This window comes from Aphelocoma coerulescens, chromosome 9 (genome assembly GCF_041296385.1).
Source record: "Aphelocoma coerulescens isolate FSJ_1873_10779 chromosome 9, UR_Acoe_1.0, whole genome shotgun sequence".
NCBI classification, from domain to species: domain Eukaryota; kingdom Metazoa; phylum Chordata; class Aves; order Passeriformes; family Corvidae; genus Aphelocoma; species Aphelocoma coerulescens.
In genome coordinates this window covers 3,186,183-3,210,352 of record NC_091023.1, presented here as the reverse complement: position 1 = coordinate 3,210,352, position 24,170 = coordinate 3,186,183, and the positions used below count along the sequence as shown (strand labels likewise).

Genomic DNA, 24,170 nt, shown 5'->3' with positions numbered 1-24,170 from the left:
CGACACCGGGCGGGCGAGGGGAGCGCGGGGGGCGATGGCGGCGGGGCCCGGCCCCGGGCCCGGCCCCGGGGCGGCCGCGGCGTCCTGGGGAGGGCCGGGCTGGCGGTTGCCGGGGAGGGTGCTGGAGCTGGTGTTCTCGTACCTGGAGCTGCGGGAGCTGCGGAGCTGCGCGCTGGTCTGCAAGCTGTGGCACCGCGTCCTGCACGGCGACGAGAACAGCGAGGTGTGGCGCAGCCTGGCCGCCCGCTGCCTGGCCGAGGAGGCCCTGCGCACCGACATCCTCTGCAACGTGCCCACCTACAAGGGCAAGGTGAGGCCGGGACCCCCGATCCGCGGGGACACCCCCACCCCGCCGGGACACCCCTTCACCGCCCCCCCTGCCGCCTGGGGACACCCCCACAGCCCTCCGGCCCACCCGCCATTGGAAACGAAGGGGGCGGGAGGCTGAGAAACGTGACAGGGTTTTATCTCTTAGAACCACAATGGCTTGGGTTGGAAGGGACCTTAAAGCTGCCACGGGTAGGGATACCTCCCACTAGACCAGGCTGCTCCAAGCCCCGTCCATCTCCCCCACCCACCTTCTCTCGCCCAGGTCCGTGCCTTCCACCACGCGTTCAGCACCAACGACTGCTCCAGGAACGTGTACATCAAGAAGAACGGCTTCACGCTGCACCGCAACCCCATCGCGCAGAGCACGGACGGGGCGCGCACCAAGATCGGCTTCAGCGAGGGCCGGCACGCCTGGGAGGTGTGGTGGGAGGGCCCGCTGGGCACCGTGGCCGTCATCGGCATCGCCACGAAGCGCGCGGCCATGCAGTGCCAGGGCTACGTGGCCCTGCTGGGCAGCGACGACCAGAGTTGGGGCTGGAACCTGGTGGACAATAACTTGCTGCATAACGGGGAGGTGAACGGCAGCTTCCCCCAGTGCAATAACGCGCCCAAATACCAGGTGAGGGGGCTTGGCGTGGGCTGGGCGCTGCGCCGGGGCTAGGGGGTGCCGGCTGTTCCTCGCTGTCCCGGCTGGCTGATTAATTGCTCCTAAGTGACCCTCAAAGGTCTCTTTGCTTTCCCTGCAGAAGGCAAATGATTCCACCTTGTGAGCCTTCTCCCCCTTCGTTTACTGCTTCTGCAGGCTACACCTGTCTGGTGTTCAGTGCACCTGACCCTGTGTTGTTTCCACACTTTAATCTCAAACACTGAGTGTGAAACCTGTACTGTGGGTGTCTGCTTAGACATCGTGGTGCTTTTTGGAATAAAACCTGAAAAGACTGGTGTAGCTTTCTGAAGTAGCGACTTGCCCCACAGCAAGGTGAGTGTCTGAGGGCTTGTACCCCTTTGTTGTCTGGCAGGGTGAGCTGAAGTTAGTACTTAGGTGAGAGTCTTCCTGCAAAAACCTGCAGCAGTGCTGATTGCTGCTGCTTTGCTCACTGGCCACCTTCCCGTGGGTGACATCCCTTATTTGGAATCTGATGTCCAGATAACTTCAGGGTATTAAAGAGCAGATGCCACCCCACCTTTTTGTCCTTATAGAAGTGCTTGTCTTGTTGTTCTGCCTGCTCACACAACTGCCTTTTCACTGCTGGATTTGCTCGTGTTACAACTTAAACTGGATCGTTGTAATTTCCATCTCATATTCAGAGAATGGGTTGGAAGGGACTTTAAAGATCATCCCGTCCAACTCCCAGTGCTGTGGCTTTGTACTGGCTTATGTTTCACTTGTGGGTGAAGATCTGTGTAGTAACTTGTATCTGATATTCCTAAATTTTGTGTGAAAGTTCAAATCAGTGATCCTTTGGAGTTTATTAAGACATGTGCAGTGATCTGCTCGTAGAAAACGTACTTACAGGAAACACATGTGTGTGTTAGTGTTGGCTGGAAGAAATTCCCAGTGCTGGGGCTGGCTGGAGCAGAGTCAGGAGTTTGTGTGGCGCCTGCTGTGCTTGTGGCTGTCCTCTGAGACTTCCATTGATGTCTGAAATAATGTGTGCTAGATAAATGCAGGGAGCTCCGGGCCTGCCTGGATCCAAAACTCTTGCTGTGGTCAATGTTGGTTTCACTTGTATATGTGTGTGTATATATATATGTTAGAGTTTTCATTTTCATTTTGTACTGAAATTTCTTTTTGCCTTGGTGAGGGAACACCTCTGTCAGTGACAGCACCTGCATATTAGTCTGTTCTGGGATTTTTTTGTAGGTGGCACTTGCCTTTCTTAAGCAAATCCATTGTCTTTAAAAATGCTCCTCACAGAGCAGTTGCTGCTCAGCGACAGCAGCAGCTGAATGCAGAGTTCAGGTAACTTGGAGACCATTGCAAAGATTCCAAAGCTCTGCAGTGTTTCCAAAGCACACAGCACGTAGTGCCTGCTCTCAGTGGTCTCAGAGGTTCCTATGGGAAGGGCCATGTGTATTATCATAAATAGGTGCTGGATACAGGTGGATACTCTGCTTCAGAGGTACTCAGGATCATGGGGAAATTGAGAAATTCCCATCCTAAGAGCAATCAATTGTGAGACACAGGACAGCCTTGCTTTAAAATTCTCTGCTACATTATACTTTGCATTATTTTTGCCTCCATCTGAACATGCTGACTCTTTCTGTGTATTATTTTTACTCCCCCTCCTGTCTCTGTTTCCAGATAGGTGAAAGGATTCGAGTTATCCTGGACATGGAAGACAAAACATTAGCGTTTGAGAGGGGCTATGAGTTCTTGGGAGTTGCCTTCAGAGGACTGCCAAAAGTTTGCCTGTATCCAGCAGTGTCTGCTGTCTATGGTAACACAGAAGTGACTTTGGTCTACCTGGGAAAGCCTCTGGATGGATGACATGGATTGTTTTGTTGGGACGTCGAGATGTGGATGTTTGGGAGGAGAAATCTGCATGTTGGTTAGAGGGAAACGTGTATTAGAGGAAAAAAAACAACAAAAAAGTGTGTGTGTGTGTCCAAGAGCCATCGAGGGAACCACATGGAGTCTGGAAACAGAGGACCAGCCGTACTTCAGAAATTGTGTTACATTTCCTCTTTCTACCAGGCCAGAAAAATCCTCAGGGTTGCAGTTGGTTGAGTGGGAAGCTGACACATGCATGTTGCAACAGATTTTATTGCTAAAATGGCAGTGTGACCTCAAACATTTAAGAAAGGACTTGATACAAAAATGCTTGAGGAAATTACCCTGGGATTTGTACGTGGCGTGTTTTGTGAGAGACTCCCATTTCCAAACTGCTTGTTCCTTCCTTCCCTCCTTGGGGCCAGCGTGGGGGCTGGAGCAGAGCAGGGCTGCTGGGGGTAATTTACAGTTTCTGGTGTCCTGAGAGGCACAGGCTGTGCAACTGCCCTTCTCTGGTATAACCATACAACACGTGTGCAGCTATTTTTAAGTGTATTTTAAGGGTTGTATATAAAGAAAACGTTGAAAGAACAGCTAAAAGAAAGGGTTTGCTTTATTCTAACTGGGTACAGAATTTCTTAAAGGGAAAAATCCCCCCCCTCCCTGGCACCAGAATGCACACCTGGGACAGGGGTACAGCCTTCATGTCAGTGCAGTTCTGTTGTAATGTGTTTTGGGATGCTCTTGTGGAGTGCGGTGCTACTTTGGGTTGTTTCCTGTGAAAGTTTCCATGGCTTCAGTGACAGGTTTGTTCTCTGTAGGAAACAGAAACGTTTTCCCCACGAGTTTCCTTTCACCAGAACTTGCTCTCCCCTGGAGGAAGGAAGGCTGAGCACAGCACTGAGCTTGCCTTCCTTTCCACGTCAAAAACACCACCTTTTCAAAGCATTCTTACACTTGCTCATCACTGTTGTGAGTTGTCTCAAAATGATGTGGAAGGAGCATTGACCTTCTGCAACCAGACCTTACCTTCAGCTTCAGTGGCTTTATAAGGCTTTAAGGCTCGCCTGAACCTTTCTTAACTGAATCAAATCCCCCAGTACCCCAACATTCACCTGCCCAGGACTAGTAAAACTCTCACCAGCCCTTTGATGGGGATTCTGGATCACATTCAGTGTTTGTGCTCTTCACTGGTTTTCTCAAAGCCATGTACAGACCCCCCAGGCGTGTCCGTGTGCTGGCATGGGCAGGCTGGGAAGCTGCCAGGTGTAGTGAGGAGGGAATTCCTGGTGAAACCACTTTCCTGTGAGGCTGGAAGGTCTGTAGGGACCCCCAGGAGGGCCCTTTAACAGGGCAGGAAGGCTGTGAGCCCCACAGCTGGCTCGTGACTCTGGTTTTGTGCTGGTTGGTGTTTCCCAGAGCTGCCTGTGCTGTTTCAGAGCTGCTTTTCGGAGAGGGAGAAGGAAATATTTATACAACCTCTTTTTGCTTGGTTTTTTTTTTGTTTTGTTTTGTGCTAGAGAATGTGAGTTGCTTGGTATCAGACACTGGCAATTCTCTGAGCATGGAAGAAAGAGGAATCCCTCTTGGGCCGTTGTTCATCCCCCTCCCTGTTCCTCAAGGAGGTGAGTGAGGCTTTGCCTTGGAGTGCTTTTGGCCGGGTAGATCACCAGGTTCTGCCCTGGAACTGTGTAAGTTGTTACCATTTAAAGGATTTAAAAGTATTTATTTGTTTTGTGTGTTCATTGCTGAAAGGCAATTCAAGGTCTGTTCCTCCTGCTGCATCAGACAGAATGTGCTGTGAGCAATGGAGGTGTTTTTGGTGGTGCTGAGAACAGCCAAATAAAGGATGTGGGACGGGCATCCAAGTACCTCCCAGACAAATCTGTTACAGGCATTGATTGTACTGGACTGTAAAGTGTGTCTGCAGAGCAGAACCATGGGACATAGAGTTGGGGATAAAGGAAACTGCCCAGTTTAGGAAAATAAATAGTCCCCAGGATGAATGTATTCTCAGTGCAGTCCTGAAAGACGCAACCTCTGCGATTGCCCATGATCCAGTTAGAGGCAAGGAAACCCTGAGAATTCCGAGGAGTTTTAATCACAAATTCAGATTGATTCCCATTCTTCAGACTGCATCTTACCCTCTAAATAATTTCCCTCTAAATCAGAAATGCTGAAAGTTGAACATTCCTTAAGGGTGGGTTTGGGTGGACTCACTTATGTAAGATTATAACTTATTCCTGGAGACCAATGCTGGCTGTACAAAATATTAAAATAAACTCTGCTATCATTCAGAAGGATCTGTTGGTGTGGATTGTTGGAATGGCACCTGTGGAATCCCCCAGATGGGAAGGAGGGGGCTGCAGTTTGGTGCACCAAGAGGATGGAGGTGTTGGGCCTGTGTGATCTGCTGTGTGACTGCTGGGAAAGAGAGAGTCTGATGAGTGTGAAGGAGAGCTTGGAATCTCAGGGATCTGGTACCTGTGCTTGGGAAATTGCCTCCTCTGAAACGGGGATGCTCACTCATGACCGTGGGAGAGGCATTCCTGCCTGCTGGAGGCCTCTGGATTGGAGTTGGGGTGGAGTGGTCACTGCCCCACTGCTGCACCGAGGTGTCTCCTTCCTCCCTCAGCTTCCTGCTGTTTCCTTAGCTTTCCCTATGGAAGTCCAACATTTCATGGTGATTTTAGGAAGAAGTATTGTGGTTTTGAGCTCTGAGGCACTTTCCAAACTCTCTGCACCAAGGGTTTGCTTTTAAGCAGCAAATCTTGGCTGACACCTCCTTTAGGAACAGAGATGTTTGGTGCTGGCTCGCCAAGAAAGCAGAGTTGGTTTTTTAGCCTGAGGTACCTCAGGGTCAGCTGAGCAGTGTTTGGGATATTTTTCCTACCCTGACAAGGGATTTAAGGACTTTGGTCAGGGGGAACATTAAGTGTTCACAGCCCACAGTACAGAAATCAGTCTTGGCTTCAGAATCTTACAGGATTTTGGGATAAGTGAGCATTTTATCTGTCATTTTAATAAAATTCAGAACTCCTTGTGGTTTGAGTGTGCTGTGAAATCTATTGGGAGCTGAACACTCAGTCCTCTGTCCCTGTCATATCTCTGAGGAGGTGAGGAGCTCAATATGGTCACTAGTTTGGGGGCAGAGGCTGTTCTTGGCCTTGGTGGTGCCTTGTGCTGGCCCTAAGCCAGTTGTGGACTCCTCAGGTGCTGCTGACAAACAGATAAATCAAGATGGGGTGGGAAACTCCCTTTTGGAAAATGCTTTTATCCCAGTTGAAAGGCTGCAGCGAGTGTACATTTTTGGGAGCCCCATGTGCACCTTCCCCTGGCAAAGGCCACTCGGTCCTGTCCCTCCTGGCCACGTTTCAGGTGACAAACCCAGGCAGGAGCAGATGGCCCTGGAGCTGTGGCTGTGCTCTTCCCTGCCTGCCTCGGAATCCGACAGCGAGACATCCAACTTTTCTCCCTGCTTATTTCTGATCTACATTTCTAAATTCCCTGAGCACACGGGTGTGTTTCCAGATGGCTGCCTCTATGTTTTTTCCTCTTCCATTTTCACTGGGTTTGATGACAGCAGCGATGAGTTAAAATAACACTGGGCCTGGTCACAGTCTGATCGTGCAAAACTGGTTTTCTTAAAGTATTTGAGAGGTGAGTGGCCCTCAGTCATTCCTTAAGCTATGTATTTCCATGTGGATATTTCAGTTTTGGCATGTTATAAATAGCTCTTAGATGTGTAAGTGAAATTTTTTTCACTTACACGCAGTGAAATCTGCAGACAGAAAACAGCATTATTGAAATTGCACTGGGATCCTTTCTGCACTTACAAAGCAGGTTTTCAGGGGGTTGGCAGTGGACGTGTTGGACTCTGTAAGTGACAGTGGCCCACCTTGTGCTGGAGTGTGACTGAAAGAAAAACGAATGAAGCACTGAATGAGCACACAAAGCTTTTCCTGCAGTGCTGCTGGACCTACTAATTAATCCCTTAAGCAGGTGTTTTTCCTACTGCTGGATGATGCTGGGTGACTTCTGAAGGAACTCTCCCATCTCCCCACGAAAGGGCAAAGCTGTGGGAGCCTTAACTTGTGCTCAAACAAGTGCTGAGTACAATAAATCTTTTTAATGTGGAACCTTCTCCCTTAACAATTACTTCCCGTTCTTTTCAAAAACCAAACCAAACTAAAAACCCTCAACAGAAGTGGATGATGGACACAGAATTTCTAAAAGTTTGTTCCTTCATTTGAACCCTGCGTCCTGAAATAGGCTGAGCAAATACTTGCATTTCAGAAAATGTTTTTTAGTGACACCAAGCTGAGCCAAAGCTCCAAGATCACCTTAAAGGATTGGAAGGGATTTGAAAGGCTCAAACAAACTGTCAGGGTTGCTGTTCAAGGTCCACTTTTTCCCAGACTTGCTTTTCTTCCCCTCAGGTGTTCATGATAAGGAAATAGTGATATCAGCAAAAGATTATTTTTTAAAAATCAAAGTAATTGAAAAGGGATTGTGAAATAAAACTCACTCTATGTTACAAGTGTTGTTCATTCGTCTGCAATTTTACCAAGTCAGGAATTGAATGGATTTTGCCTTCATGCCTGCACTGGCAGCTGTGGTGTGAGCTACCTGCAGTGGTTTCATGTCTGCTTGATTTATTTTGTCTTTTTAATCCTGAGCTTCCCTTGCTTAGGAGAACTCAGCCATATCCCATCACATTTAAATAGCAATCTAAGAGAGCAAACTCTGCCAGCTCCAATATGTGGCTTTATAAAGTGCTGGACAAACCTGCCAGTAAGGAAATGGCTGTTGGCCAAAATGCTTTTTTATCGTATTCAAATACTGCAAGGGTTAACATTTTTCACAGAATCCCAGATTGGTTTGGTCTGGAAAGGACTCATCCAGTTCCACCTCCTGTCATGAGCAGGGATACCTTCCACTAGACCAGGCTGTACAGCCTTTGCCAGTTCCAAATCACCTTTTGGGTCTCTTTGATGGCTTTCTGTTTGTTTCTCTGTGCTCAGGTGCCAGAGGCCACTTTCCTCACGCCAGATCCCATCTGACATGGGGCACCTGAGCCCTTCTTGTGCAAGAGCAGAGCTGGACGGTGGGATCTTGCTTTGGAAGCAGCCAAAAGATTTTATCTCAGCTTCAGCATAAGATTGTATCTATTCCTGGAAAAATAATGGACGTGAGCAGAGCTGGATCAGAGTTGGAACATCAGTGGGACTCAGGAGAGTGTGCAGGATGGAAACCAGGTGGTTTTACGTGCCCACCTCACACCATGGTGCTGCACAGCTCTGGGATGTGCCTCTTTCCTGGCAGCGTGAGCTGCTCTTCCCGGCAGGAACGAGGAGAGCAGGAGGAGAGATCTGAGTATTGATCTGTGTGTGTGGCTGAACCTCCCCCTCCTGCACTCCTGTGCTGATTCAGGTCCCAGGCTGAGAGGTGGAACTGCTTTGAGCCTCTCCCAGGTGTGGCTGCAGGGATGGCATTTTGGACAGAGCAATGATGTCACCCGTGTTACAATGATGTCACGTGGTAGAGTTTGTTTCCAAAACCCACAGAAACATATCCTGGCAGTTCTCCTGTTTTCTTACCAAAGACCAAGGGATGTGTCCTAAGTGCAAGAGTGTGCTCCAACTCCAAACCCCAAAACCCACAGACAGGCTTTGTCCCTTGTCCCTCAGGTAGCGTGCTAGAAAGCAGGGATGCTGAGCCCCATGGCTGAAAACCTGGGAGAAGACGACTTTGTAGTGTGAATTTGCTTCCAGAAGATCTGCCTGCCAGCCCAGGCTGTGGCACAGGGATGTTGGCCCTTCTGGCCAGAGAGGAAGATGGGTGGGACATGCAAGGAGTTGAGAGAGTTTCACTTCCCTTGGTGCTCATCACAGAATTACTCACTCCTCTGAAGCAGAACAGCAGCAAGGGAGGGAGTTTGTGGGGCTGCAGATGGGAGTAGGTTTTTTTGTCACAATTTGCATTCCTGAATGATGTCACAGCGGTGACTTGTCCAAATCTTCTCCTTCTGGTGACTTACAGCCTCCAGCCTTGAGAGTTTTAGGCTAAAAACTGACAGAGAGGAGGTTTAGATTTGATATTAGGACAAAATTCTTCCCTCCTGGCACAGGGTGCCCAGAGAAGCTGTGGCTGCCCCATCCCTGGAAGTGTCCAAGGCCAGGTTGGACGGGGCTTGGAGCAACCTGGGCTAGTGGAAGGTGTCCCTGGCCACGGCAGGGGGTGGAATGGGATAGGCTTTAAGGTCCCTTCCAACCCAAACCATTGCATGATTCTATGATAAAAAACGTTGGTTAATGTGCTGGAGTAGATGGGTCAAGGGGGTTTATTGCTTTCAATGATTTATTTTATTGTACGGTACAAAAAAGGTCAATTTATCCCCACTTTTGGCAATCCTATGGGAAAAGTTCGGGCAGCTCCTTCAGGTCTAACTGCAACCAAAGTCCAAACTCGATGAAAGCAACCTGGTTGTGGGGCTTCCCAGCCCTTGAAGAGATCTAGGAGGAAAATCATGGAATCCCAGGATGGTTTGGGTTGGAAGGAACATCAAAGCCCATCTTGTTTCACCCCTTGCCAAGGGCAGAGACACCTTCCACTATCCCAGGCTGCTCCAAGCCCCGTCCAACCTGGCCTTGGACACTTCCAGGGATGGGGCAGCCACAACCACTCTTGGCAAAAGATCAGAGGCATTTTCTGGCTTTGGGCACCGGCTTCTCCTGCAGATGCTGTTCTCTAGAGCATCTTGGCTGTCTGGGATCATAAGGGAGTGGATGCACTTGGCTTCCAGTTGCTCAGAAAATACCAGGTGCTCCAGCACCCGACACATCCAGGCTCTGCTGTGGAGACCGTGTGATCCGGATGCTGTCCCGCTCTCCCGGGAGAAGATTCACCTCAGCCTCGTGGTGGTGGATCCCGAGGAGCCCTCAAATGCCAGCCTGGGAACGGCGGGTGTGTGACAGCTGCGAGCGGTGCCGGAGCCCGGCCGCAGGGCGGGAGCAGCGGGGAAATGAGATCCCTCCGGCAGCTTTCCCTCTCCAGCCGCTTCCTCCTCATTTACAGGCCGAGGAGGAAGAGCGGTGACCGCGGGTGGAGCTGCCTGGGCTGGAGCTCCCTGCGGGAAGGGAACCGGGTGGAGCCTCACCCGCAGCTTGGGGTCTGGGAAGGGGCTGTGGCCGAGCCACTGACCAGCTCCCCTCTTCCCTTCCTGCCCTGTGCTCTCAGGAACATGGGTTTGCTTCCCACTAAAACCTTTCTTCTGAGTCCCATAGAGGAAATGGGCACCTTTTGGGGACTGAGGGGTCACAGGTGGGCTCCTGACTGGTGTTAAGTCTTTGATCAAATGTCCTCCAAGCCCTAAGACATAATTTTCTCAATTTTTTTGCTGCAGTTCAGCTGGATCCCTGTAGGCTTGTTGCATGTTGTCAGTCTGGGGGTTATGGTCTCCCCCTCCTCCCCGATCTCCCACATCCCCAACTCCTCTGGTGTCAGCAGCCAGCACAATGCTGCAAGGGTGGGTGAGCAAGCCCAGGGCTCTGCTCAGAACAACCCAGAACTAATCCTGGCTTCAAAGAAGTCTTCTTTGAACCCTGCTATCCATCAGAAAACCTGTCAAGAGCTAGGAGATTCCTGACAGCTGGGAATATGTAGAAGAAATTCTTAGCTGTGATGGAGGTGAGGCCCTGGCACAGGGTGCCCAGAGAAGCTGTGGCTGCCCCTGGATCCCTGGAAGTGTCCAAGGCCAGGTTGGACGGGGCTTGGAGCAGCCTGGGCTAGTGGAAGGTCTCCCTGCCCATGGCACAGGGTGGAATGGGATGGGCTTTGAGGTCCCTTCCAACCCAAACCATTCCTGTGATTCTCTGGAATGGGGGAGAAAGACTGAGCTTGGCTGTGGCTAAATGTGTAATTGTGGAGAAGGAGGAGCCAGGAGTGTGGGCAGCTGCTGGAGTGGGAGCAGGAGTGGGGGAGTCGTCCCAGAGGAGGGTGCTGGGGCTCCAGGGGCTCCCAGACATACAAGTCACTGCAAAAACAGAGCCTGGAGCTTTAGTGACTGATGCAAGAGCTGGCACGTGCCTTTCCTTGGCCCCAGGAGCAGCAGCAGGGAGGTGGTTTGGCCACAGCTTGGGGGAAAAGATGGTTTTGAGGCTGACTATAAATCCTTGATTTTCATCCCTTGGTTTCCCCTGCAGGAGGTGCCCCGGGGGGAGCTGTGCTTCCTGCAGAGCTGCAGTCCTGCTGCAGCGCCAGGGCTCTGTGAGCCCACGCTCCTGGACAGCAAGGCACCCTCCTGGGATGGGCCTCATCCCCGGCTACCCCCTGGGGTTAAACTGCGTGGATTGCCATTGGGAAATTCTGCCAGATGAAACTCCAGAGCTCAAGTTTAAACTTCAGGCATTAAGCTATCCATTTTAGCTTTTCCCTTTTGCCCATAGAACAAATTCTGTTTTCTTTATTGTGTTCAGAATTCCTCTTAAATTAAAGGCAACTACTGCTGCTGGCAGCTCCTGAGATACAGGAGACCTCAAGCTTCCCTTGTTTTATCCAGAGCAGGTGATAAAATAAAACAAAACAAAATAAAAATAAAATAAAATAAAATAAAATAAAATAAAATAAAATAAAATAAAATAAAATAAAATAAAATAAAATAATGGTGCTTTGCACCATCATCCCTTGCAGAACCACTTGTTTAATTGTGGCTGGTTCTCCATCCCAGTGGGAGTCAAGGAGGCCCATGGAGAAACATTTCTGTTTCCCTTTTTCCCCACTCACCAGGTCCTGCTGCTATGTGAACCGTGAGTGACCCTTCTGGTGCTTCCACTCGGGAATAAATCACATTTCCTGCAGGAAAACACATGTTCAGCAATGGGGCTGCTGTTTCCCCTTTCCCAAAGGTCCTGTGCCTGGTGCACTCCAGGAGAAACTGGGAGCCTGCCCTCTTGTCACAACTTGGCTCTTGGGTTGTGTTTGACAATTTGAAGGTTGTTAAGGGAAAAAGATGGTTTCGAGGAAGAGGAGGTGGGAGGAACGGAAGAAGCTCACTGGATGTAAAACCATAAGGGGATTCCCAGTCGTCTCCTACAGCTGCAGGAATTGCAGCTGCACGTAGCCCCATCTACTCCAAGCAGCTGAATCTCCTTCAGTTTAACCCACCTGTGCCACTGAGCTGCACTGGAGCTTCCTGAAGAGCTGATCAGAGCAGCAGCTCTTGGCATCTCAATCCCTGTCGCTTCCCTGCGCTGATCTTAAAAAATAAATTACTCCCTCTCAAAGCACACATCAAATCCTTACCGAGAGGGCTGGTTGGGGGTTTGAGGGGAGGAAAAGGAGGGGACCAAGCAGCAGCTTCAGGACGTTTTCAGAACCATCCGGCTGCAGGATGTGGGGAAAGTGTGAAGAGCAGCAGCAGCACTGCTGCCGATGCCCCAGCGCGGAGCCGCGGGCTCAGCCCGAGAGTGGAGCTGCTTTCCAGGGACGTGGGGGTGGGGGAAACTGCGTGGGCTGGGCAGGGGCTCTGCCAGCCCATGGTGCTGCTGGGGAGGGAGCAGGGTTACACTGGCGTGGCTTTGGGGATGGGCTGGGGGCAAAGCAGGGAATGAAGCAGGTTGTTTCCTCTCCCAGCTCCTGCTGGGCTGCAGGAGGAAGCTGGTTTGACCCTCAGGGCATCACCTTGATGGTGGCACCACAAGAAGGAATCTCATCAGAAGGTCTCCCAGGAGCCTCCCGATCCAGAGAGCGGAGCTGAGGATGCCCAAGTTTTGCAGCTCCGCCAGCTCCTGTGTCTCCAAGCACCAGGTGGGGGGTTTGAGTGTGGGCTCGTGGCAGAGTTTGGGCTGAGGAGTTTGTGGTCATCAGCTGAGCTCAGCCTTTTGTGTGCCCTTGAGCAATGCCCATGGGAATTTTTGCCCTGCTGTGAGCTTCTGCCACTCCTGTTCGCTTCTCTCTTCTCCTTCTTGATTTTTATACGTCAAACTTCCTTGAAAATGGAGGAAATGAAACCACAGGGCTTTTTTGAGTGACATGGGAGAGGTCAGCCTCCTCCTAGAGAAGAAATGAAATTTAGGGGGAAGGCAAGAAAACCATCGCCCTGGCCATTTGTGCTGGTTTCGGGAGTTTGGGGGCCACGTGGTCTGGCAGGGAGGGGAGTGTCCCTTGGAGGGGGTCTTGGTGTGCTGCAGTGACACAGTTAATCTCCCAACTCTGCAAATATCCCACTGGCACCATGGAACACGTGGCATGTGGAGCATGGACCTGCTGATTCCAGACAGGGTCCTGCTGCAGGGCTGGTGCCTTTCTCCACAGCTTTCCCAGTAATAGATCTGGACAAAGTTTTCCTCCTCAGAGGCTGGACTTGCTGGGGACTTGGGGGTGTGTGAGACTTGGGGTGGGGAGATGGAGAGCAGGGGTAGATGGGGGTGAGGAGGGAGATGTCCCTCTTCATATTGCCTTGGAAATGTGGATCTTTGTTTCCTGGCAGCTGCAGGAAAAGCCATTTCCACTGACTTTCACACAGAGACTGGCACTCAGGAGGTCCCTGTGGTTGGTTCTGACTTGTGCCCTGGGTGCTGGGCTTGCTGAAGTTCTGAGCAGCCCCAGGACACCCAAAGATCTGGGGGCAGAGGGATAAGAGCTTCCTGAATCTCACTTAGACAATGTGAGGGACAGGCACTGGCATCCCAAAGTTGTTGGGGACTCAGCCCCTGGGACATGTCCAGCCTTGACTTGGGATGCAACAGGACATAACACAGAGCACCTTCTTCCCTCATGGGACGCACGTCCCCGGACTCCTGTCGAACCCCTGAGCTGGGCGCTGGAAGCAAGAGGGGTCTGGAGGGGCACAATGGGAATAGGGGCCACGCAGGGGTGGCATTTCTCCACCCCGCAGGATCGGTGGCATGGCTGTGCAGGACAGAACCACTCCCAGTCACCATCTCTGTGGCCTGAAACCCTGAGGAAGGGTTCTGCTGCTGGAGCTGTGCAGATGAGTCGCCGTGCAAGGCTTGTCCCCGGTGCTGGCTCGTCCCCAGGAGCGGCGTGACCCCGGTGGGGCTGGTTCCCCCCGTACCCCTCGCTGCCTGCGGGGCCCGGTGGTTCCTCCTTGCCGGGGAGCCGTGTGCGGGTGCAGGAGCCAGGCTGGGAGTGCTGAGATCAGTGAGCGAGAGCCGGGCCGCGCTCGCTGCCTCCATGTGACTGCAGTTTCCGTTGGCTCCTTCCGCAAAGGCTAAATTGGTGCTCGGCGAGAGGGCGGTGGCACACGGACCCCGCGGGTGGCACACGGACCCCGCGGGTGGCACACGGACCCCGCGGGTCACCCCTACCCCTGGCCCCAGGAGCCCCCTGAGCGCAGCTGAGGGGCCGCAGGATGGAGCGTGCCAAAGCCCACGCGGTGAGTGACTGCCCGCCGACACCTGTGCCGGGGGAAAACACCACGGGGGTTCCCTGTGCCAGTCTGGGGATCTGTGCTGGCTGTGCATCATTAATGCCCACGCTCGCAGAGCCGTGGCTGCGTGGGGCCATGCCGGGGCTGGTGTGAAGCGTGGGGAGCACCCCGGGAGCTCCCAGAGCAGCTCTTGGATGTGGGCTCGGGTGTAGCGCTGCGGGTGAGGGTTTCCTGCCGGGGGCTGCTGCCTCCCCTCCTGGCTGGGCAGGTGCTATCCCAGCAGCTCCAGGGAGCACTGGGAGGATGGAGGAGCTTCTGGTGTTGGAAGAAGCCAAGAAAGGCTGAGCTGGGTGAAGGAAAGTGGGAGTTTCTGCAGAGGGGTTCAGGAGCCAGGACCAAAACTGTTGTTCTTTGGGTGCAGTGAGGACAGAGCAGGGTCCCTCTCCTGCCACCGTGCCTGGGTATGAGGTGCTGCTGGACTCCAAGGACTTGAGACAGCCAAGGTGCTGTGTGTCAGCCGCAGCCTGGGGAAGGGGGATCCATCCTCTCCATCCCCCCCAGAGTAATAAATCCTGCTTTGATAAGGCACCAGCTCAACGCTTTGGCTGTCCCAAGGAAGGAGACAGCCCGGGACATGCCCTGCTCCCTCTGTGCTGCAAGGCTCTGGCTACCTGGGCTGCCCAAAATAACCCCGTTTCTCCTTCACGCAGTGGCAGTTGTGAAAGTGCCGCGTGCCAAACACTCGCCGAGCCCTCGCTGCTCATTTGCCTGCGTCTCAGCTTTTCCCCAGATGCAAATGCCGTCAGCTCCGCTTCCACCAGGTCAGTAATGGGGCAGCTCCTGCTGGAGAGCCTCTGCTTCCCTGGGAGGGCCCCCAGCAGGGATGGGCACTGGGGGGACTTGGTGGGGGGTGGGTTGGTGTCCCCTGGGGGAGTGTTTGGTGCCAAGAGGGGGCACAGGAGCCCTGCTGGGGGGACACCGTGCTCGAAGGATGCAGCTCAGTGGCCTTCACGAGCAGCTGTGCAGCACCGACGGTGCCTTCCCCCTGTGCGCTGCCCCAGGTGGGACTGAGCTGCCACCCCCGTCCCTGCTCCTCCCCTGCCCTCCAGGCTCAAACTGGGGGAGCCCCACGAGGGCTTCTGCTGGGGTGGGTGGGCTCGGTGCCAAAGCTCTGTGCTCTTTCTCTATGGACAGCTCATGGTGGCCCAGGTCACCTGGGCCTTTTGGGGTGAACAGTTTGCAGCTTCTGACCTCCTCACCTTTGCCTCCCTCTCCACAGGAGTGCCGCCACTGAGATGGAGGCCCCGCTCCCTGGTCTCTCCCTGCTTCTTCTCCTCCTGGCAGTGGGATGGGGAAGCAGGATGGACGCAGCCTGGGCACCATCTCCTGGGAGCTGTGAGCTCGTAAGTCCTCTCTTGGGAACCCTCACCCCTCTGAGTGCTTGGTCCTGCCTGGCAAAGCCCAGGCAACTCAGCATCTCCAGACCTTCTCCATCCCAGCTACTGGCTTGGAGTGGACTGGTGTGCCAAGGCCATAACCAGAGCCACCTCCTCCCCCCTTACTCTGCTCTCCAGACTTCTCTCTCTTCATCTCCTGCCTCCTCTGGTGGTGTTACATATTCTCCTCTTCCTTCAGGTGCAGAGCATCATGGACTGCACTGGGAGATGGCTGAGTTCCATCCCAGGAAACCTTCGAGGCGATACTGAGGAGCTGTTTCTTGATGACAACACTATCCAGGTCCTGGGCAATGCCTCTCTGCTCCTGTACCCTCAGCTCTGGCTTCTCAGCTTGACCAGGAACCGGCTGGAGCTCATTGAGCCCGGTGCCTTCCTCAGCAGCCAAGGCCTGCAGGCGCTCTCCTTGACAGACAACCTGCTCTTCACCAACTACTCGCTGACAGCAGCTGCTCTTTCTACTCTGCCCGCCTTGAGGACACTGGATCTGGCTGGAAACCAGCTCACCGAGGACATGGTGTCGGTTTTAGTCTCCAACCTCTCTTCCTTGGAGTCCCTGTCTGTGGCCAGGAACATCATCATGAGGCTGGACTCGTCCATCTTCACAAACCTGACACAGCTGCTGGAGCTGAACCTGGAGAAGAACTACATCTTCGAGATTGACAATGCTTTTGAAGGGCTACAGAGGCTGCAGAGGCTCAACATAGCTTACAACTACCTCCCATGTCTGGTGGGGTTCGGCCTGACCCAGCTCAGGGTGCTCAACATCAGCAACAACATCATTGAGTGGTTTCTGACCCTGGAAAGTGATGACCTCTTTGAGCTGGAGGTGCTGGACCTGTCCCACAACCGCCTCCTGTTCTTCCCTGTGCTGCCCCGGCAGAGCAAGCTGCACTCCTTGCTGCTGCAGGACAACAGGATGAGCTTCTACCAGCGCCTCCCCAACGGCACCTCCCTGGCCAACGTCACCGTGCAGTTCCTCATCATCGATGGCAACTCCACCAACATCACGACAGTCAGGCTCTGGGATGACCTCTGCCACAGCAACCTCTCCTCCTTGCACCTCCTGGACATGAGCCAGAACCAGGTCTGGGGCCTGCCAGATGATTTCCTGGCCCAGATGCCGTCCCTGACCCATCTGAAGCTCAACCAGAACTGCATGGAGGCATTTCACCTGTCAGAGGAGGACCCCTTGGCCATGCTGACAGAGCTGGACCTCAGCCAGAACCAGCTGGTGGAGCTGGGGGTGAAGGTGGGCACTGGGGACATCCTGCCCAACCTGCAGCTCTTCAACCTCAGCACCAACAGGCTGCAGGCGCTTCCTCCCGGGATTTTCACCCGCACCAGGAAGATCACTACCCTGGACCTCAGCCGCAACCGCGTTGCCCTCTGTCCCCAGCCAGGTGAGGCCGAGAGTCCCCCCTGTGTGGACATCAGGGGTGTGGAGACCTTGACCCATCTCTCCTTGGCCGGCTGTGGTCTGCCGGGGCTGGGCGGCCGCCCCTTCCAGGGGACATCGCTGATGCATCTGGACCTCTCTGACAACCGCCAGGCGCTGTCTGGGGACCGGGCGTGGCTGCAGGACCTTGTCCTGACACTGCAGGTGCTCTCTCTGAGGAACACCAGCCTCTCTTCCACCACCATGGACTTCTCTGCCCTGAACAGCCTCGTGTGCTTGGACCTTTCAGGGAATTCCTTGGCTGCGTTCCCCAGCTCGCTGGGCACCCTGAGGCTGCGGAGCCTGGACCTGCGGGACAACTGCCTCCCGGCGCTGCCGCCGGACGTGGCGCGGGTGCCTCTGGGGAGGAGCCTGCGGGAGCTCTACCTCAGCCGAAACCCCTACAACTGCTGCACGCTGGGCTGGTGGGACGCCCTGCAGCAGGCGGAGGGCCTGCACGTCCCCGACGGGCGGGAGGTGACCTGCAGCCACGGCTCCCGCGCGCTGAGCCCCGGCGCGCTGCCCGAGCCTGTCCTGCAGAGCTGCCGCTGGCAGACGGCCGACCTGGCGCTGCTCTACCTGGTGTTGGCTCTGCCCACCTGCCTGACGCTCCTGGTGGCCTTCGTTGTCATCTTCCTCATGCTCAAGGAGAAGCTGCTGAAAATGGTGAAAACCCGGTGTGGGGTGTCCAGCCCTTACTGATGGCTGAGGAGGAGGAAGGGCTCGGGAACGGTCAATACGAGTGGGTGGTCAGGAGTACAGGTGGTAACCCCTCTGAGGTGGTCAAGATGGAAAACTGATGGATGCAGGACAGGAGGTGCTGCCCTAATGGCACCCAAAGGGTGTGGGCCGTGTCTGGTGATGGAGCGCTGGGAATCCCCAAGGAACGTGTGTTCAGCAGAAACCTTCAGCTGGTGTTGGTGAGAGCTGAGTGGACACAACACCAAACACTCCTTGGCTAAAAGGACAGGTTGCCCAAAAAATCTGTAGCTTTGTGGAAGTGTTCAAGGCCAGGTTGGAGTGGGCTTGGAGCAATCTGGTCTAGAGGAAGGTGTCCCTGCCCATGCCAAGGGTTGCAACCAGATGGGTTTTTAAGGTCCCTTCCAACCCAGACCATTCTGGGATTCTGTGACTGTTTTCTCCAGCGCTGCTTTTTCCCCCCTTCAGGCAGTTCCCTTTATTTATTCCCACCTGTAGCCAACTCAAAATGTCCTCCAGATCTGCAACCAGCCTCTGCAAAGTGCCCCAGGCTGGAGCAAACATCACCTGGGCGCTGTGGAGAAGGGTCTCTGTAGCCACAGATTTCCACACTGCTCTTGCCGGCACTGCCAAACTTGCAGGCAGCCCTGGTCATGCACCATGTGCATATGCTGATAAGACAGGTGTTGTCAGCAGGGCTGAAAGACACATTTTGGGGTGTTGTTTCTTCACTAAGTCACAGTCTGGGTTAGAAAAGTCCATTAAAAACAGCCCAAGTTGCAACAAAGTGAAACATTGATTGAAAAGTAGGAGAGTAAATTATATCCCTCGGTGATATTTTATCATGGATTTATATTCCTCCAGTGACTGCTGCATTAAACATACAAAGGAAACAAGAGAAATCCTTCCTCCTTGTTGTGCAAGCCCCGCTCCCGCAGGCAGTCACTCCAGCAGTGCCCGGGAGTTTCCTCCACCCAGCTCTGCTCACAGCACGCTCTGGCTCTCTCAGAGCAGCAGGCACTACCTGGGGAAGTGCTGCTCTGTTCCTCGGGGGTCACTGAGGGGAAAGGAGAAGTGATGGTGGTTTGTGCTAACTCTGAAGCCCTGCTGAGAACTGGAGCACTGCTGGGATTTTTCTAGTGAAACACATTTAACGGGAACGGGGCACAGGGAAGTGTGCAGCAGAGCTGGAGGGGGAATTCTGGGGGCTTGTGCTGGCCAGGGTGTGGGCGGGCTCAGCCGGTGATGTGGGGTGTGCTGGGGACTCAAGCCCAGTGGAGTTGTCCTGGGAGGTGATGGAGATGTCCAAGGCTGGCGTGGGACTGGGAGGATGCTGGGGATGGTGCAGGCAGGGGCAGCCAAGGCTGGCAGCAGGGCAAACCCCTCCCAGGCACAGGTGTGGGACTGGGCTCATGGGGGAGCCTGGTGTGGCTGGTGGCTGTGCAAGGCTGGGAAATGGTGTGGGTCAGACCCTGCTAGGCCAGCTGGCAGCTCCACTGGGGCTGAGTGCAGTAAAGGTTCTGGAAACCCAGATGTCAGATCTGGCTCAGAAACAGCCACTTTCTGCCCCAATTTTAGACTGAAAGAGCCAAAACCAAACCAGGCCCCAACTGGGGAATCCCTCAGCCTCTTTCAGCCCTTCTTTTGCCCGTAAGCTGCACCCTGGGGGACAGCAGTGACCTATAAATAAACCCCTGCTCTGTCCCCTGGCTGCATCCCGGCGTCTCCCTGCTCCCTGCAAGCTCCCCTCTCCCTGGTGCTGGGCTTGGAGGGGGATGTGTGTCCTTCCCCACCACCACAGCCAATGCTGCTGCTGCTCCATCCAGCGTGGGGTGCAGGGTGCAGCCATGGGAGAACACACAGGGAGGAACCCGGGCACCTGGCACTTCCCAGGGCACAGATAAAAAGTGGGTGTTCTTAATTGTATGGAGCTGATGGGGATACTCAGCATTCCCTCATCATGGGGCCTGGAAAGCCACGGCTCGCCTGGAGCTGTGATGTGCATGGGATGTCGGGACAACAAGAGGAGATTCTGCTTTCTGAGTGGTGGGTGTCCTTACAGAGCTGCTCTCACCATCTTTGCAAGGCCATGGTGATCAGGGAAGGTCCTTGGTGACTGGAGAACCCAAGGGTCCCACCCAGCTTCAGTAATGGCCAAAAGGCCATCCCAGAGAGCAACAGGGCATCACCTTCATGTTGGGAAAACCATGGAATGAATGTTCATTGTTTGGAGCACAATTCTAGAAAAAGAGGGTGGCTGGAAGAAGTCAGCATGGACTGCTGAGGCTAAGTCATGCCTGCCCAACCTGCTTTCCTCTCAGGATGAAATGGATGGATCTGTAGGCAGGGGGAGAGTAGTGGATTCCATCTGCCTCAGCAAGGCTTTGGACAGTGTCCCACAACATTCTTCAGCCAAGTGCAGGTGTCACAGTCTGGATGGGTGGGCAGCCAGGCAGGTCAGGATCAGTGGGAGTGAAGTGCAGAGTTCTGTGGCTACTGGGATGTGCTCTACCAGGTGGCTGCTGAGGGGACTGTTTTGGGATCTGTGCCATTTCATGTCTTTATGCATGATCTAAAGGTGGCTGTGAAGTGCCTGCCTGTCAAGTTCACAGAGGATCCCAAACTGGGAAGACCAGTAGGGCTCCATGCTGAAGCTCTGGGGTGGGCTGGAGGAACGGGCCAGCAGGAACCTCATGATCCAGGCACCCATTTGGCCTCCCATAGCCCTCACTGGAGAGGAGGCCATGCCCGGGGCTGGGCACAGGCCACATGCTCTGAGAAGCTGAGGGCAGGCTGGCAGTGGAGGAGAGGTTCCCAGGGGCCCTCTCCCTCCCGAGTGGGAGATCTTTCTGTGTTGTTATGTTGCAATTGTTGAGGCAAGGCCTGTGCCAGACCCCTGCACACCCTTTCTGGTCCTGGGAGAGCTGAGTCAGCCTTGACATTTTTTAAATTTTGGCAAGTGAGGCCTCAGCTTCCATTTCTCTCTTGACTGGAGACCCCCTAGACCAAGCATGAGCTCCCTCATCCTCCCTAGCGATGGCAAAGCACTGTGGTTTAACTGGCACTTGTTCTGTGTTTCTCACAGCAGAGACTCTAGTTTTGGGGTGGAGGAGGAGAGCTCTTCCAGCTGCTCCTCTTAAGTTATGTCAGGCAGCAATTTGTTGAGGCCCCTCAATTTGGGATGAAGACTCATCTCATCCACAGCTTTCACAGCTGCCTGGGTTCAGAAAGCCAAAACCCAGGAAGCTTTTTGGAGTTGTAAAATTTCCCCAAGAATCCTAATCTTAGTCCTCCAGTTCTTACATGAGAGCAGGACTGATCTAGTACAGACCAGACAAGGTAGACAGCTGGATGAAAACCTTCAGTGGGGTGAGTTTGTCTTTACTCTAGAACCACCTCCAGACTTTGACCACTTCTACCCCTTTGGTTTTTTTGGATTCTTTAAGCACATTCTCCCAGAACGGAGCACTTATGAGGAAGCATCATCCAGGAGTGTAAGGATCCAACCATCCCATTGCAGCAGTTTGAAATCACTGTGTTTTCAAATGCACTTTCAAGACTAATTGATTTTCGAGATAGTCCTTTTCTTACATGTAAGGATTTATTTTTGTGTAAGCTAAAACTTACACTGGAGTGTAAGCATTTCTTCCTGGAGATTTAAGCATTTCTAGGGAAATGTGAGAGTAATATTCTCAATGCAGAGTTGATTTATCCAGAATGACTGATACACATTTAACTTCCCAGCAGGCAACAATAATCACCCTATTTGTACAGTACAGCTTTAACAGTGTCTTCAGGACATGAATATTTAATGCTTCATTTTCAGCCAAAGCTGACTGAAATGTAAAAAAATTCAGATTAAATAATTTAAAAATCTTTTACATAGGAAAAGACTAAAACCACCCAACAATTCCAGCTGCCCAGTTGCCATTTAATCAAGTCTGGGTTCTTAAACAAAGCTTACTTAAGCCTGGGATTGGTGTGGGCCCTCAGGTTCTCCTGAGCCAACATGCATCAGTTCTGTGAGGCAGAACGTGTATGATGACATTGTTCTCTCTGCTGCATGCTGAGATTTGTCTCTGAACTGCCCATCCAGGACATCTTTGTCTGGAATCAGATTTCTTCATCTGACTCAATGTCCCAGCCACAGGACTCCAGCTGCTCATCCTGTGGGAACTCCACCTCAACGTTGTAAATGAAGTCGGGGTCATCCTTCTTTTTCCTGTTCTTTTTGAAGAGCTCATCCATGATGCTCTTCCTTTTGGCTAGTTCCTCGTCATCCAGTTTGTTCATATCCTCCTCTGGATCAATGGTCTCTTCCTGCTGAAACTTTTGCAAGCTCTCAGCCAGGCTCTGTCCTTTCAAATGACCTCTCAGCAAACTGTAGAGCTTCTGGAGCTGACGCAGCGAGACCCCTTCCAGGTAGGCCTTGTGCCGAGGGTTGTTCTTCAGCTCCTCGGCAGCCCTGCTGCAGTCTGGGGAGAGCCAACACGGGCACCTGCAGCTGCAACAAACCTCTTCCCACAGACACATCTTCTCCCAAACCCTCCCCAGGGGTCTCTCCAAACCGTCCAGGCTCAGAGAACTCAGGTTGAGATGCTGCCTTGGCCTCCTTGGGAAGACAACATGACCCCAAAACAGCCCCTCCCTGCACGCTGCCAGGAGGGTACTCAGTGATTCCTAACAATGAGTTCCTCTCCATGGGTCTGGGGGGGACCAGACAGGAATGAATGCACCTCACCTGAGAACTTGGAGAAATTCCTGATGGGCATGATGCGCTGGCGAGTCTTATCCTGGCTGTTATCTTTGTAGATGAGGATGATGGATGGGGGCTGGAAGCAGACCCCGCACTTCTGAGCGCTGAAAGTCATTGTGGTGCCAGCTGTGGCTCCATCAGAGTCCTAAACAATGGCAACGCTCTCTGGAAGACCTGGAGAAAGGAAAACAAGTGGGAGAGTCTCTCAGTGCTGGTCTTTTTGTCAGGAGTAGGGTTCAGCAAAACCACAGACTCCCAGAGTGGTTTGGGTCAGAATGGACCTTAAAGCCCGTGGAAATGAATTATGAAATTAAATTAGAGGGGAGTTAAAAATCCAAAGCTGCTGCACATCCTGTTTCCCAGCTCAGTGGACAGCAATGAAGGCAGGTGTTACTTTTATTTTGGTTTTAAACAAAGTGAAAGTATGTCAAACATTAAGGTGATCTCCAACTGCCCTACAGACTGCAGTACAGCAAAGCAACGTATTTTACCCCAAAAAAATCAGTGTATTTCTCCAAAACAAGAAAACTCACATTAACGTTCAAAAGCTCCTTTGAGGCAGAATTGGAAACACTTCCTCCTTTGTAAAAAATCACATAGGAATGAGTTCAAACTCGCAGTAACGTCCTTAATAGTGAAAATTTCCAAGGCCAGGTTGCACGGGGCTTGGAGGAATGTGGTGTAGTGGAAGGTGTCCCTGCTCATGGCAGGGGTTAGAACGAGAAGAGCTTTAAGGTCCCTCTAACCCAAACCATTCCAGGCTTCTAGGAAGATGAGAAACAGAAACGCGAGCAGCTCTTTGGATCTACGGGAAAGAGCGTTTGGATCTCCTGGGAAGCCGGGCTGAGCCCTTCGCTGCCGGCGTGGCGGGCGGCTGCCAGCGCTTCTGCAGCGCAGCCCGGGGGTTCTATGGCCGCTCCAGCGCCCGCTGCCCTTCAGAGCCGCTCTTCCGCCGCACCTGCGGCCCGGGAGGCGCGGCCGAGGCCCCAACTGCCGGGTTGGTCCCTCCTGCCCTTCCCAGAATCCCAGAACGGGCCGGGCTGGAAGGGACCACAGGCGGGCAGCTGGTGGCACCTCCCTGCTCCAGCAGGGCCGTCCCAGAGCACACGGCACAGACTGGAATATCTCCAGTGAGGGAGACTCCACAGCCTCTCTGGGATCTGTTCAGGGCCCGGGCACTGCCCAGGAAAGTTCTTCCTCATGTCCAGGTAGAACTTCCTGGGCTCAATCCCTGCCCGTTGCTCTGGTGCCATTGCTGGTCCCCGGAGCAGAGCCCGGGCCCTGCCCTGAGCCCTCCCTGCAGCCAGGGCCACCCAGGGCTGAGGGCCCCTCTCATCTGGGGCTCCTCTCGAGGCTGAGCAGCCCCGGCTCCCTCAGCCTGTGCTGGGCACGGAGATGCTCCAGGCCCTTCCTCATCTCTGCGGGCCCCGCTCCCGCAGCTCCATATCCCTCTTGTACTCTCGCCCTATCCCCTCACCTCGGGCAGCGCAGAAAACCACTTCTTCCTCTTTTTCCTCCTCCTCCTCCTCCTGCTCCTCCCTCGGGCCGGGCCCGCCTCCCTGGGCGGTTGCCATGGCTACGGCGCCGCCGCCGAGTCCCAGCGGTAA

The 24,170-nt window shown here is 53.5% G+C and overlaps 3 protein-coding genes across 3 annotated transcripts; 2 read left to right on the top strand and 1 right to left on the bottom strand.

Moving 5' to 3' along the window:
- Positions 1-19: 19 nt before the first annotated feature.
- On the top strand, positions 20-5,127 carry FBXO45 (F-box protein 45). Its single transcript, XM_069024134.1, has 3 exons — positions 20-310; positions 593-949; positions 2,636-5,127. Exons 1-3 carry the CDS (start codon positions 35-37, stop codon positions 2,819-2,821), a joined length of 819 nt encoding a protein of 272 aa, XP_068880235.1. The 5' UTR covers positions 20-34; the 3' UTR covers positions 2,822-5,127.
- Positions 5,128-14,095: 8,968 nt separating this feature from the next.
- Positions 14,096-18,709, top strand: NRROS (negative regulator of reactive oxygen species). The gene is made up of 4 exons (XM_069024308.1): positions 14,096-14,222; positions 14,927-15,037; positions 15,496-15,619; positions 15,852-18,709. The coding sequence occupies exons 3-4, from the start codon at positions 15,512-15,514 to the stop codon at positions 17,808-17,810; spliced, it is 2,067 nt and encodes a 688-aa protein (XP_068880409.1). The 5' UTR covers positions 14,096-14,222; positions 14,927-15,037; positions 15,496-15,511; the 3' UTR covers positions 17,811-18,709.
- A 2,665-nt stretch (positions 18,710-21,374) lies between these two features.
- CEP19 (centrosomal protein 19) lies at positions 21,375-24,137 on the bottom strand. The gene is given in 3 exon segments (XM_069024497.1): positions 21,375-22,282; positions 22,549-22,737; positions 24,041-24,137. Coding segments are annotated over 3 exon segments (648 nt in total). The 3' UTR covers positions 21,375-21,920.
- Between the last annotated feature and the right edge of the window lie 33 nt (positions 24,138-24,170).

What these genes read in the sequence shown, in the direction of transcription:
- FBXO45 (XM_069024134.1), top strand. Translation starts at nt 35, where the DNA reads ATGGCGGCGGGGCCCGGCCCCGGGCCCGGCCCCGGGGCGGCCGCGGCG. An exon ending in TGCCCACCTACAAGGGCAAG is followed by an intron (nt 311 to 592) that starts GTGAGGCCGGGA and finishes TCTCTCGCCCAG; the next exon opens with GTCCGTGCCTTCCACCACGC. An exon ending in ATAACGCGCCCAAATACCAG is followed by an intron (nt 950 to 2,635) that starts GTGAGGGGGCTT and finishes CTCTGTTTCCAG; the next exon opens with ATAGGTGAAAGGATTCGAGT.
- NRROS (XM_069024308.1), top strand. Translation starts at nt 15,512, where the DNA reads ATGGAGGCCCCGCTCCCTGGTCTCTCCCTGCTTCTTCTCCTCCTGGCA. An exon ending in CTCCTGGGAGCTGTGAGCTC is followed by an intron (nt 15,620 to 15,851) that starts GTAAGTCCTCTC and finishes CTCTTCCTTCAG; the next exon opens with GTGCAGAGCATCATGGACTG.